A 15,045-nucleotide genomic window follows, 5' to 3' on the forward strand; every position below is an offset into this window, starting at 1 on the left:
CGCTTTTATGAAATCTTTGATTATTTTTTATTTTTTTTTCTAACATGCCAATTTCTTTTGATGTATAGGATTTCTTTAAAATATGTGAAAAACTAACAGTATAGCTTTGATCTTACCTATAATAACAATAATAATAATAATAATAATAATAATAATAATAATAATAATAAGAAGAAGAAGAAGAAGAAGAAAAAAATAATATTTGTATCATTATATAAAAAATAGTTAAATCAAAATTGAAAACAGTGAATATTTATTAAGCTTTATATAAAATTTTAGTCGACGAACCATGGAAATTCTGCGTAATTGAAATTATTGAAGCACATGAGAATTGAAGTAGTTGTTGGACACTTACATATAAAATATATAATGGTCGATTTAATGTTCGATAATATCGTACTTGTATTATTTAATTCCCTGAAAGATAAAATCGATACAGTAACGCGCAAATAATAAATAAAATTGTTAACTAAAGCTCATATTAACGTGAGTAATGATCAGTTCGACTTATGACACACATCGCAATGTCAACATAAACTTTACCTGTTCGATTATCACGTCACACACCATTAAAATAAGAATAATAAACAATAATTTTTTTTTCGTACCACATCATACCTAAAGTTGTCCGAGCATTTGTGTAGTTTTATCACCAGTAGTATGGCAATTTTGAACAACATAAGACCACTTTTAGTGGCCGCCAGAATATTCGGTTGTGCTCCTCACCGAGTAACAGATCGTAATTTGATAATAACAAAAATGGGTCTCGTATATTCAATTTTCGTTGGAACAATAATTGGCTGCATTTGTATATTTGATTTTTACATAAACGTATACCATACAGTCGAATTTAAATTGCGGTTGCTTATTTTTGTACGCAGCTGTCTTTACAACATTTGCATACTTACTGACGGTGTAATCACTATGATTTATAACGGATTATTGAACATAACAGTGTCTCGAATTTATACTTTCGACTATGCGATAAAGTACAGGGAAAAAATAAATCGTAAAATGATTAATGGCTGTCACTTAGTTGTTTTTATTGTTGTGATGTATTGGACAGTCGTCGGTTACTTCACTTACATGTGTGAAAAAAGTGATTTTATTTTTAACGCTGTCGCTTACTCTGTTGTTAACGTTACGATGTCAATGCAGATAATGAAATTTATTGGAATGTTACTACTACTTTATCAACGATTCAACCATTTAGATGAAGTTATTTTACAAATAAATAATCCCAGAGGTATGATTATCAATTATTATTATTATTGGTGCCGTAATTTGGACGGCGGTGTGTAGAGTAGATCAAATACGCGGATTTGGTCCGTGTTCTCATAGAATATTCACGATTTTAGTAGTTCGGGTTCAATCCCTGTACTGACCCGTTAAATCCAGTGATTAGTTTTGTGTAAGGTTTCAAAATCTCTGGTTCGAAATTAGTTCATTTAGTCAAATAAATTTTACTGTGTGATATGACATAAAATAAATATATGAATATGTCAATAACATTATTCGCACTACTAAGGAAACTTTTAGTAAAATGGTGATAGAAGAGGGTAAACTTTTTTCATCTCTTAATTTATTAAATAAAATATATAAAAATATATTCTGATCCTCTTTGATGATGTCATAAAATTAACTAAAGTAATTGACAGTACCATTTAATCCTCTTGTGTTACTCAAATAAGCAGCAACAAAATTATTCTGACAAAGTTTATCAATGAAAACCAAAGCACTAATTTCGCAATTCTGATAAAGTGATGTTGTAAAATAATTTATAACTTTGCACTAATACATTAAAAGTTATAATAATTTTATTGAAATAAATTTGTATAGGACTTAGCATAATAGTGTATCCTGAAAGAGGAATCATGAATCTCCAAGAGATTTGGTGGCTGCACTACCTCTTGATAACAGCAGCCGAGGAAATAAACCGAGTTTACTCGACCCAATTGTTTTTTTGGATAACAATAAGTTTCTTGAACGGTCTATCGCGGATTTATACCCTCACCACAATGCAAGCTGAGCAGCAATTGTACTTCGTAATTAGAGACTCATTTTCTGTAACTGCCTGTGCTGTTAACTTACTAATCATCTCAGCATTAAGTCATTTCACGGCTGCAAAAGCTAACAATATTGCAAAATCAGCATTCGCTCCTCATCCATCGATGCGAAGAACAAAAAATATCGTAAGTTTTCGTTACTTCTCTGGCTAAATAAATTTTATTAATTTTTTTTTATTGATAAGAATTGAATATTTAAATTTTTTAGGATAACATTGAAGTCATAGCATATTTCTACTTGAAAAAATTACATTTCTCCGCAGCAGCAGGACTGATACGAGTCGATTTACCTCTTCTACTATCGGTCTGAGTATTTTTTCGTATTTATTTGTATTCAAATATTCGGAGCTAAAAAAAATATAACAGAAAATTTCATATTATATTTATTTACAGATTGTTGGAGCTATAACGACATACCTGGTTATTCTTCATGCGATGAATCCATGACTATATACATAGGGGAGGGAGGGGCAAAAGGGGGTACTTACCCTCTAAAAATGAATTAGTGAAATTCACTGCGAATCAGTGGATAGTCACTATTTCTACAGCTATAAGTATACCACTAATTCAACCAGTGGTATACTTATAGCTGTTTCCCAGTGAATATTCACTAATTTAACGTGAATTTCGCTGATTCCTTTTTAGAGAGTAAGGAAATACCAAGTTTTCGAGGACTCAAATACGCTAAATCTTTTTTTTTTAATGATATTCAAAGTAAATAGAAGAAATTTTTAGTTACCGTTGAAAAAAAAAAATTTCATTTCTGCGGGCAAAGTGGGGTACCCTCTAAAAAAGGTAAAAAAAAAAAATTTCTGGATTTTAAACGAATTTGATTAAGTTGAATTTTTTTGTAAGTAATTTACATGAAGAAAAATTATATTTTACATGTTTATTGGATACAACAGAAGAAAAAAATTTTTTAATAGTTTTTATCATAAAACAAATGTCATTAATATTTCAACTGACAATTGATTTTTTAAAAAGTTTACCAAAAAAATTAATAGTAACGCTTAATTATATTTACAGGAGTGATTTTGGAATCTTTAAAAACCATTTAAAATATAAAATTTTTTTTTATCAAATTTCGGGGGTATCCCGTTTTGCCTACCCTACCCCCTTTTGCCCCCCTTCCCCTAACTTTATTATATAAAATTCAAATTTCAAAATTATACCTGCGAGCTGATGTGGAATTATATTAAAAAAAGAAATAAACAGACATTTCCATCAGCAGAAAAAAAAACGTATTGAATTCATAACATCGATGGTTCAAATAACGGCTTTTTTGTTATGCAAACAATGGGTTTAAAAAAGCAACCCCCGCATTGGTAATGATTTGCGATATTCATAATTGGCGTGGGTACAGTCAAAAAAACTTTTGATAAACAAATTTTATTTATTGATATATATACGATGATATTAAATGATAGCGCATGCGTTTGCACAGCTCCCGCGCGATTCCTCCAGATTCGAGAATCAAACTTATTTCTTCTCTTCATTCCATCTATCAGTTTGCCGTAGACATTCATACATCACCTGTCGTGATTGAATTTATGTGAAAAGAAAGTTTTATTTATTATTAATCATATGAATTTTTCGATTACTGAAATATAAAAAAATTTATAAAGAAATTTGGGGTAAAAATGTTAGAATTAAATGATGGAAAAAAAATAAAAAAGTGTCGGAAATTGTTTAAAAAATTTGAAATAATATATTTTGTGTGTTTAATAATGAATCAATAAATTGCGATTGTGTTTAATTTTCTTAGCCACTCGATTCAATTATTTTGACGTAAGTATACAGCTGAATATTTATCCACGTGCATGCAGATTATTCTTAGAATATAATATATATTTCGATTGTATTTTTATTTATAGTCAATAATAATAATAATAGAGAAATTAAAAAATAAATTAAAATATATATGTACCTTTTTACATAAAAAGTATTTTCTATCCTAATTTTTTTATCTTTTAATTAAATTTAAAAAAATATATATAACGAGATAAACTAATATTAATATAACCTTTTGCTGTTTACCAAGCGTTATTTTATTAAAATTAAATCGAGTCCGAGATTATTTTTTATTGCTTTCCTCGTAAAGTATTTTTTCTCATTTGCTACCACAGCGCGGGGTAATGATCATCAGTTTTCCTTTGCGACGAATTACTAGAGGGTAAAGTAAAAAATTAATAATAATCACAAGTGATTTATGAGACAATATATGACCGCTGGCTTACATTTAAGGCGATTCAATTAATTACAAATGAATTTTAAGTTAAGATAGAAATGTTTAAGCCAAATGGAAGAAAAACATCCCTTGTTTTATCCCCATGACCACGATAAAATGCATTTCACGTTTATATATATATGTACATATCTATATATACATAATATACATAACTATTACATGAATATAAGAGGGAATGAAGCAATTGACCATAAACATTTTGATCACGTAGGAATAATGGAGGTGCCTCTAGGCGAAGTAATCTCCGAGTTGGAAGGAAATATCACCAGGAGTCTAGAAATAGAGAAGATGTCAGAAGTCCTTGAAAACTTTTATAAGAGCTTAACCAATGATACGGATTATTTCTTGATTTCACTGTACATTCCTACCATTGTGTTGGCTGTTACTGCAAATTTAATAGTTATCATTGTTGTCATTAAATTTCAATATATGCGCAGGTATTTTATTTTTTCATATTTCCATTTTTTAATTTTCGAAAATAGTATATTACACACCTCGGGCAGAAAGTAGGACATTCCAACCCACGTGTGTAATTGCCTGCCTGACTTACTGCCGCGGTGTGTTTACTATTTTTCACCAGATCTGTACCGAAAAGTGTAAATTTTTCCTCTGTTTGTGGGAAAGTAGCGCACGGGTTAATTTTTATCATGTGTTTTCTCATAAACGAAAAGAACGTTCCCTGTAAACAGGGCAGGAATTTAAACTTGCGGCGCAGGTATGGTCAAAAAATTTGAATTGCAATTTGTTGAAAATTTTCTCTAGACATTTGGGTACTTTTCTGTTCTCATGGAAAAACATTCCCACGGGTATTATGATTATAGACACATATTTGTAAATATTAGGATAGATAGGCGCACACGTGTGAACGATGTGTCGACGGAAAAACATTAAGGACCTTATGAAATTATTACCGAGCAAGTCATAAAGTCTCAGTCGTAGAATTTATGATCCTTGAAGAGAGAATAATGTTTTTGCTGGTAGATTTGTATAATTTTTAGTATGGCAGACGTAAACTCGGCGCATTAGCATTTTAACTTTTAGTTTTTCCCACAGTTTCTTTTACGGATTTTTCCAGCTGTCAAATCATGGGCGTACTTACTTATTATTTAAAATGATAATAAGTAAAAGAGAATAAATAATCGTAAAATCTATACCCTGGCGAGTTTTTTAAAGGCTCTGAGGAATAGTTGAAAAGCTTTTTACTCGTGATTGAAAATAAATGTCAGTATACAAATATTTTCTTACCGTTTCGATAAAAATTTAATCATCAACAAATTGTATACTTTATAGAATATTGTTTTGATATTTATTTCATGAATTCTGCGAAAAATTTTTATAAACAAACAATAATTTTTTTTATTGTCGATATTTATTTGCATTCTATCCGCCGCTTTCGTATTCATGTACAAATTATCAAATAGCTACAAGTTTTATTAAATATTCATTCATTCTGAAATTTAAATATTTTTTCTAACGAAAAAGTTATTGCTATTTTTTTTTCATTCCAAAACTAATGAATTTAAAAATATTTGAATAAAAAAAAAAAAAAAAAAAAAAAATTGCAACAGCTTTTGACCATACGATCCGTTGCAAAAAATAAAAACCATTCGCAAAAATGAACTCAATATCCCAATGCAAGTGCAGCGGAAAAAAAAATGAAAAGTGTGATAGAGAACCGTTTATTTATTTTTAAAAATAAAAATGTTTTAATTTAATACTGAACTTTGAAAATATAAAGATGGCGAATATTTATATTTATATCAATAAAGTTCGTCGACTTGATATCATATATATATAAACATATGCTCGGACGTAATAATTTTTTTTTACAGCGTAACAAATTATTTCGTCGTAAATTTGTCTATAGCTGATCTCCTGGTGACACTTATCTGCATGCCAATGTCTGTAAGCCAAGCTATTTCGATAATATGGAATTACGGTGAAATAATGTGCAAGCTTTTCTTTTATCTTCAGGGTAAGTAGAACAAAGTAAAAAAGTAAAGGTCTCTCAGATAAATTTATCTGGATGGTGATCGAGCGATCGCCAGATCTCAGATAAACCAGCAGTCCCTCATTTTTCTATTGTACACTCAAATATACTCAGTGTCTCGTTTAATCAGAGTATGACCTTTGACGTTTATCTCAGAGCAGTAGTAGTGCGAAATCGATAATTTAACGAGACCATTCGCCCGACTAAATAAATTTAACAATTTAATAAGTCTGGCAACCGGAATAATGATCGTTATTTCAATTAGTCTCTTTGTGTTTAATAATTCTTTGCATTAAAGATTGAACGACCCAATTATATCCATACCTCAGTAATTTTTCATTTCTTTTAATGTTTCAAAATTTTTTTATACACGTACTTTGGCATTTAAACGAATTGTTTCATTTTTAATGATGTGCCGTTACTTTTTTCCGAAGGTGTTGCCGTGGCTGCTTCTGTGTTCACGATAACGGCCATGAGTATTGATAGATATCTGGCAATTCGAAGCCCGATAGCCCTTCACAGAGTGTTTAATCGTAAAAGCACTATAATGATTATCGTAGCACTTTGGTTTATAGCGTTTAGTATATTTGCTCCACTGTTCAAAGCGGTAAGACAACAAATACAAGTATACTTTAATACATATATATGATGCTAATGTGAAACAAACACTTTCGCTTGATGTTAACACACACACATATCATTAGTTATCATCATCATCCATTTAACTAGACAGCAATCGTATCCATTTATTCAAATGTTGACAATAAATTAATTTATCCAAATAACGTGTCTAGGTATCACTTGAAAATCTAGATTCACAATTGAACATTACTCTTGTGGTGAAGTCGGGAGAAAATAAAAGTTTCAAAATCGTCCGACCGCCGGTTCTTCAAGTTTGCTCGGAGGATTTTAAACCCCTCGGGATACACGCATACGTCTTTGGAACCGTTTGCTTTGTACTAGTTTACGCAATTCCCGGTGGGCATAATTTTACAATATATATTATTTTATTTATTTATTTTTTGCCTTGTTCATCTTTAGTTTTTTTTTTTATTTTTATTATCTTTTTGTAAATTTATGCAGAGCATACGTAAATTTAAATTCTCTTATCTAGGATTCATCGTGATCTTGACTTATTCACTGATGGGCAGAACTTTGTGTGCTAGAAAACCGCCGTTTGATTATGACAGCAATGTGGGAAGTGCAAGCTCACAACAGGTTTTATCTTTATATATTTTTCAATATTATTATATATTTTTTTTTATCATGTAATCTCAAAAAATTTTTCTAGCGAGATAATAAATATGGAGGGTAGAGGTAGCATTTATTGCCACCACTCCATTTTTGGACATTTAATACTTTATTCTAATTAATGAAAAAGTATAAAATAAAATTTTTATGGTATATAGTGTGTGATAAAAGTATCTTGGTATACATTTTAAAAATTAAAATTTAATTGTGTCTTTTACAAATTATTTTATTCAAATTTTTCAAGTGTCCAAAACTGGCCCTAAAGCCCCGGGCCAAAAAAATCAAATTTGACATTTTTGATTTTAATGGATACAAAGTAGGTTAAGTTAGCTAAAGTCAAGTCAAAAATTAATGAAAAACTCATTTGATTTTGACTAACTTGACCTACTTTGTATCCATTCAAGTCCAAAAAGTCAAACTTAAGTTATTTCTTTGACCCGGGCGGCCAAAAACGGTACCTCGATCCTATTTATATCAATAGTAAATTAAGTAAAAAATAGATATCGATAAACTTCAATAAATTTAACCAACATTGATTGGATATCCATATAGATAGTATATCAGTAATTTGATGTCTATATATCTCATATTATATAGTTACAAAACATGATCCCTATGTACTAATGTTGCATTACACTATTTCAAATAATAATCCTAGCCCAGAGACATTTATACGGCATCATGTAGGCAACCGATAGGTGAAATCAACGATGAAATAATTAATGCAACTTTATCTTCAAATAAATGTATTCGTTAATTTGTTGAGATTTCAAGATGAATGTGGGTCATACTTTTTATACAGTGTTGGGTATTAATGTATTCGAGAAGACGATAATATCAAAGAGTTAACAACTAAAATATAAATGTAAAACTCTCTTTGAGTTATTATTTACGTAGCTCATTAGTCATAATTAAATAACTCACAGTGCTATTATTATTAGTGCACAATTGTTGAGCGAAGTATATACGGACATGCATCAAATAATACGTGTTTAATTGAAATTTCTTTTGCACACTGAGAAAATTAAATAATAGGAATTACTATCTATATGGTATAATTTTTTACCATCAATCCGATAGCAGTGAATACTATCTACATTGTAGGGGAGGGAGGGGCGAAAGGGGGTACTTAAGGAAATACCAAGTTTTCGAGGACTCAAATACGCTAAATCTTTTTTTTTTTTAATGATATTCAAAGTAAATAAAAGAAATTTTCAGTTACTATTGAAAAAAAAAATTTTTCGTTTCTGCGGGCAAAGTGGGGTACCCCCTAAAAAAGGTAAAAAAAAAAAAAATTCTGGATTTTAAACGAATTTGATTAAGTTGAATTTTTTTGTAAGTAATTTACATGAAGAAAAATTATATTTTACACATTTATTGGATACAAAAGAAGAAAAAAAAATTTTAATAGTTTTTATCATAAATCAAACGTCATTAATATTTTTCAACTGACAATTGATTTTTGAAAAAGTTTACCAAAAATATTCAAAGTAACGCTTAATTATATTTACAGAAGTGATTTTGAAATGTTTAAAAACCATTTAAAATAGAAAATTTTTTTTTATAAAATTTTGGGGGTACCCCGTTTTGCCTACCCTACCCCTTTTTGCCCCCCCCCCCTTCCCCTATAAATCATCTAGATTGTAACAATTATTATAAATATGATGAATTTTACAATCTAGATGATTTATACAATCATCTAGATAGTATTCACTGCTATCGGATTGATGGTAAAAAATTTTACCATATAGATAGTAATTCCTATTATTTAATTTTCTCAGTGTGCAAAAGAAATTTCAATTAAACACGTATTATTTGATGCATGTCCGTATATACTTCGCTCAACAATTGTGCATTAATAATAATATCACTGAGAGTCAATTAATTATGACTGATAAGCTACGCAAATAATAACTCAAAAAGAGAGTTTTACATTTATATTTTAATTGTTAACACTGATATTGTCTTCTTCTCGAATAAATTAATACCCGACACTATATGAAAAGTATGACCTACATTCATTTTGGAATCCCGGCAAATTAATGAATACGATTATTTGAAGATAAAAATTCATTAATTATTTCATCGTGAATTCAAATTTAAAAGAAAAATAGTTTTTGAGCATTTTATATCAACATATTGATTAAACAATCCGAAATAATGTATGGTAATAGGGTAATCTACATTTGTCTGCTGTAATATATCACCTGATGATTCGCATGTGTGAGAACATCCAATAGTAAAAAAATGTTAATATATTTTATTAAATTTTCGAGACACTTATTTCCACGGTATCCGAAGAAAAATGAGGATAAAAAGTCTTGCAATTTGTTATGTTGCCGACCAGAACTTGAAACAGACTGATGAGTTTCCAAAAATTTGTATCTTCACTATAATTATTACTATGGGCAAGAGTAATTTTTATTAAAGCTCATTAATAACTTTTGAGGATATAATAATAATTTTAGTATAGCATATAAATGTTTTGGACTTTCATCGGCCTGCATCGAGTTTGGATGACAGCACAATAAAAGCTGGTAGACTTTTTATCCTCATTTTTTCTCGCGTATTTTCTACCATGGTGCTCGCAAATCAGTGTTTTTTTAAACGGAAAAATGTTCTCAATTAAAATACACACGAGAATAAAAGCTATTTTGCAAAAAAAATAAAACTTTCAAGTAAACACGATTTATTAATGTTTTATTTGACTAATAATAATAACAATAGTAATGCAAATAAACACATTGTTGTCCATAGGTCCTGAGTAAATATTGCAATGTGTGTTATTCAAATCGTAAAAAAATTTTTGTATTTAAAGTCCTTATTTATCGTTCCGGGCGGAGGCTGTACGCTGCAAAAAATTGGGAGAGAATTCGGAGTGATCTGGATTTTATTTAAATCCACATTTCCTCCGATTCGGAATTTTAATACTAAAATAAACTCCACCGATTACTGAACATTTATTTAGTAATAAAATTTATGAAATGCTAACAAATAAAACATTAAAAAATATCATATTGTATTCAATCAATATGATAAAAATGAATCAAGTTGACGTAAAATAAAGTGACCAAAAAATATAAAATACGTAAATATTGTGCTCTAAATTTATTCATTCTTTTATATTACGGTCATATATTTTTTATCATATTATACTATATCACGTATCAAATAATTCAGTCTTACCTTTATATTACATATATTGTTGGGTATATTGTACACAAATTTTCTGTCAATAAATAATTTTTATCAGCGAGCTTTGCTATCAGTAGATAAATCAATTTTGAATTTAAAGGGTTTTAGATTAATGCGTGAACGGAAACGGGTGGCGTGGATTTTACTGACACTAGCCATCCTCTTCGCACTGTGCTGGTTACCCTACAACGTCCTGCGGTTACTCGTCGACCTCGGCGTCGTGTGTAAGACCCTTTTGTACTGTACTAGTCAGTGTGTAAACAGACGTTTGTTTCATCACACGGTAAATTTTATTTGTAGATGAAGGCAGAGTGATTCCGATTGTACTTCCTTATTGCCTGTATCTCGGCCACGCAAATAGTGCACTCAACCCCGTTGTCTATTGTTTCATGACACGCAATTTCCGTCAAAGTGTGAAGCAGATTCTTTGTCGGCGATCTGAAAAATCAAATAGATCCAAATGTAACCGTAAGGTAATCTGTTTTTTTTCTCTTGTCATATTTAATTAATTTTTTTTTATTTATATATTCTACTCACGATCAGATGACTCAAGAAAAGTAATATATTTATAGATGATGGGAATAAAAATCAATAATTTCTAATATATAAAATATTTTTCCCGGCCTAATGATTCATTTCTTTTTTTTTTCCATTTAAAAAAATATGAATATGGAAATCCTTTGATGACATTTTGTATAACTATCAATATATATCATTTTTATTTATGGTACGATTGAAAAGAAGATATATTTAGTCATGTATTTTTTTTCTTTTTTTTTTTTTTTCTTATTAATTTAAATTAATAGACTGGAATTGCATTTGATTACAGAGTGCCGGAAATGTAGGAGTAATTCTCGGGTCAAGTATAAAGCAACGAGGTATTCGGGTCCCAAGGAAACCCCGGGAAGTTGCAATTGCTGCGGTGGCTCAACCTGCGATTGACAGAACCGCCCCCGAGCGTACTGCATCCTCGAGCAGTGGCTATGGCAGCGCAAACAGCCGCCACAGTCCGCATCGACGTTGTTTCATGTTAAAAAGCACGCCGGTGGCTAGATCTGTTGGTAGAGCTTCCGCAGCAGGTTGTAATCCTGGCAAATTGTTCGCAAAACAAGAATTACATGTTGCGACAAGTTTGAATAACGTCGACGGTAATGCGACTAATGATGATAGAAATCTTCAGGGTCCTCGACGCAGTAGGAGCTTACAAACTTTGTCTACTGTTACAATTCAGCATCAGCTTACTATTGAAAGTGCTAATCAGGCAACTCAATTTACAAACGACGTCTAGATTTACAAATCTGGAAAATTTATTTATTTATTTTTTTATAATTTATTATTTTTAAAATTAAAACGTGTATATAATTAATGACAGTTGTAAAAATTTTTCAATCTCTTATTTTAAAAATAAATATGTATATGTAAATTAATAAGTAAAAAGTACACAATATGTAATACGTAATGTAAAAAATAAAAACAACATTTGAGTGGTTTAAAAGTTTAAACGGTTTATGTAAATACACAAATAGGGGAAAATTTTTCTAATAAACTTTTACGAGTTCCACATGGAGAGCACAAGGGACAGAATAAACTTTGAATAATGTATATGTGAGCTGGGTTGAAATACTGGAGCCAGAAAATAACGTATTTTCCAACAAGGTCTAGTCTAAGTAGTAAGTACTTTACTAGTCCCTCATAGTATGTGTACACTCCGGCTTTATTAGATGGGACGGGCAGATGCTGGTGGCACCAATAGAACAATTGATGGTCCTGGTGGTATATTTTGCGTACCGTAAAACTGTATGGGGATATCCCGTACTTATGTATACTGGAGTGGGAGTTGAGCCCAGGGAATAACTATACGCCCGTACTTAAGGGTGGCTAGTATAGTTCATTGAAGAGTAGAGGCACGAGAGTTTATTTCACCACAGAAATAGTGAGGTTTCAGTCGCATGTCGAACATCTCTTGGAGTAACATCAGTGAATATATTGTATAAATTTATCAAAACCCAGTTTATAATTAAATATTACTATTTATTTTATTTGTTCTAACGTTATATCAAAGTTATATATATTTAAGTGGTTCTTATTGTGCCAAAACGTCATAGGTAAGTTTTTATAAGATAAAGTGGACAAATTTTATTTATAATTTTTAATAACTGGTAATTCTGATTCGTTAAAAGTCAATAAATTTTTATAAATAAGCGTGTTAACTATATTTTTAATCAATGAGTGTTATGTTTCGGAATTTTTATTATTTTGAAAAAAAAATATAATTAGATAATAGTATTACATAGCGTTTCAAAATTGTATTTATAAATTTTTATTGCAACTTTTAATTGGATTTTTTTAATCAATAAAAATAAATTGCTGATTGTTTCGAGACATTCTTTAAATTGCTCAATCATTGGTGTTAAAATAAAAACGTTAAAAATATTTAGGTTTTTTTGCTTTTTATAATAATAACTTTAATGTAATATTTATATATATATATACATATATATGTATATATATATATATATATGTATGTATATATTTAATTAATTAATAAACGATGTGTTTTATAAATAAAGCTTATCATTCCTAAAATTAATGATGTAAAGTATGTGCGTAATAAGTAGCATACCATAGATAAAATAAAGTCCACGTGTCATTTAAACAGTTGTCCAAATTACACTGTCATAAATTCAAAATTTTTTAGTTCACACAATCATTTTAAATTAAACGTCATATCACCTCATGTGTTTCCCCCGGCATTACAAATATTCTATTTACCAACGGTATCTTAATTCAGGATTTTCCCAGATTATTGTTACGTTTACTTGTTGTCATTCTAAATTTATATAAATATTATTTATATCAATAAATATTTATACATGTATATAAATATACAGCAATAAAATAATAATGAACAAGAAAATCGGAAGAAAGGGTAAAAAAATACAATTAATGATAATTCATTAACGATCTACTCAAAACAGCTCATTCGTAATCGATGCACTCGACGTCATATTTCTTATCGTTATCAAATCATCAGAAGTTTATTGAAAACTTGCTAATAATAATTCGTGTCAATAAAGAATAATCTGCAGTAAAATTCATGATCCTGAAGTCAGTAGACGATTAACAATTTTCGAATTCTTTCCAACAAATCAATTTTAAAAAAATACTGAAAATGTGCGCATGCAGAAAAAACTGTAGGTAGAATTTCAAAAAAAATTTTTTTTGTAATTTATCGTTTTTTTTTAAATTATTACGTCGGCTAACTTCAGTATCATTCAAAATGTAACAGTAAATAATTATAATAATTTAGATTGATAAAAATAAATTCGTAAATCGCCTGGGAAAACTTTTATTCGCCATTGTTTGACTATGTCATTACAGCACTTAGGTAATTGGTTGTTGTAAAGATTATATTGCTCCATATGGCATCCCTTTAAAATGGAGAATACCCTTGGGAAAAATAATGGGGAAACCCATACTTACCCGCAGGTAATATCTCAAACCGTAAAATAATATACATTTAATTCTTTTACCTTCCGTCCTTAGCCCTCAATACTTTTCAAGTGCCATGTGTTCTTCAAACATATACCTGCAGACCTAATTGCAATATATATATATTCGTAATTTTTACATTTTGGGAATAAATGATTATTGAATTTAAAAACCATCAAGTAAAGAGATAAAAATAACGAGTGTGGATGTAGCAGGCATCAGACAAATTTGAAATTATAAATAAATAGAGGAAATAATTTAAAAAAATAATATTTATAAAAAATGCACTTATCAATTTTTAAATTTTTCAAATGCGCACTTTTTTTTTCACGCGCATTTACTCTATTTATTTATAATTTGAAATTCGTCTGATGTCTGCTACATAAAAATATCATCTTGATTAACAAACAATTACCAATTTTCGAATTTTTTTTCCAATAAATTTATAACAAGAAAAAAAAATTAAAATTATGCACATGTCGAAAAATTAAAAAAAAATTAGGTGCAATTTTTTTTAATAATTTATCGTTTTTAAAAAATTCAAAAATTAAAACATATTTGTCATACAGCTTTTGACATAAATTCAAATTCTCATTATCGTTATTATCAAAAATTTACTTAAAATATCTACATATATATTAAATATATAATAGGTTTCTAGTTTACTGTATAATCTAACAATCGGTCTCGAAGTAAAGGCCAAGTCGCTCGGGTTTTTCCCTTGGTTTAAAAAGTTCAAACTCCGTCCGCATGCGCGCTGCTGTCGCTTTCGGGCCTCCATTACAAGCCAGCACGAGATCGCA

At 29.5% G+C, this 15,045-nt stretch overlaps 2 protein-coding genes across 2 annotated transcripts; both read left to right on the plus strand.

The window, feature by feature from the left end:
• Positions 1 to 620: 620 nt before the first annotated feature.
• Positions 621 to 2,536, plus strand: LOC130667374 (uncharacterized). The gene is made up of 4 exons (XM_057468885.1): positions 621 to 1,246; positions 1,831 to 2,192; positions 2,275 to 2,370; positions 2,460 to 2,536. Exons 1-4 carry the CDS (start codon positions 661 to 663, stop codon positions 2,511 to 2,513), a joined length of 1,098 nt encoding a protein of 365 aa, XP_057324868.1. The 5' UTR covers positions 621 to 660; the 3' UTR covers positions 2,514 to 2,536.
• An 885-nt stretch (positions 2,537 to 3,421) lies between these two features.
• On the plus strand, positions 3,422 to 12,234 carry LOC130668443 (neuropeptide FF receptor 2-like). Its single transcript, XM_057470742.1, has 9 exons — positions 3,422 to 3,854; positions 4,526 to 4,751; positions 6,147 to 6,289; positions 6,739 to 6,911; positions 7,099 to 7,282; positions 7,419 to 7,522; positions 10,851 to 10,974; positions 11,051 to 11,223; positions 11,580 to 12,234. Exons 2-9 carry the CDS (start codon positions 4,531 to 4,533, stop codon positions 12,036 to 12,038), a joined length of 1,581 nt encoding a protein of 526 aa, XP_057326725.1. The 5' UTR covers positions 3,422 to 3,854; positions 4,526 to 4,530; the 3' UTR covers positions 12,039 to 12,234.
• The last annotated feature ends 2,811 nt before the right edge of the window (positions 12,235 to 15,045 follow it).

This window comes from Microplitis mediator, chromosome 5 (genome assembly GCF_029852145.1).
Source record: "Microplitis mediator isolate UGA2020A chromosome 5, iyMicMedi2.1, whole genome shotgun sequence".
In the NCBI taxonomy this organism is placed as follows: Eukaryota; Metazoa; Arthropoda; class Insecta; order Hymenoptera; family Braconidae; genus Microplitis; species Microplitis mediator.

Excerpts from the sequence above, each read along its gene's own strand:
- LOC130668443 (XM_057470742.1), top strand. The coding sequence starts at position 4,531 with ATGGAGGTGCCTCTAGGCGAAGTAATCTCCGAGTTGGAAGGAAATATC. Across the intron at positions 4,752-6,146 it reads AAATTTCAATATATGCGCAG|CGTAACAAATTATTTCGTCG; the intron begins GTATTTTATTTT and ends TTTTTTTTACAG. Across the intron at positions 6,912-7,098 it reads TTGCTCCACTGTTCAAAGCG|GTATCACTTGAAAATCTAGA; the intron begins GTAAGACAACAA and ends TAACGTGTCTAG.
- LOC130667374 (XM_057468885.1), top strand. The coding sequence starts at position 661 with ATGGCAATTTTGAACAACATAAGACCACTTTTAGTGGCCGCCAGAATA. Across the intron at positions 2,193-2,274 it reads TGCGAAGAACAAAAAATATC|GATAACATTGAAGTCATAGC; the intron begins GTAAGTTTTCGT and ends TAAATTTTTTAG. Across the intron at positions 2,371-2,459 it reads ATTTACCTCTTCTACTATCG|ATTGTTGGAGCTATAACGAC; the intron begins GTCTGAGTATTT and ends ATTTATTTACAG.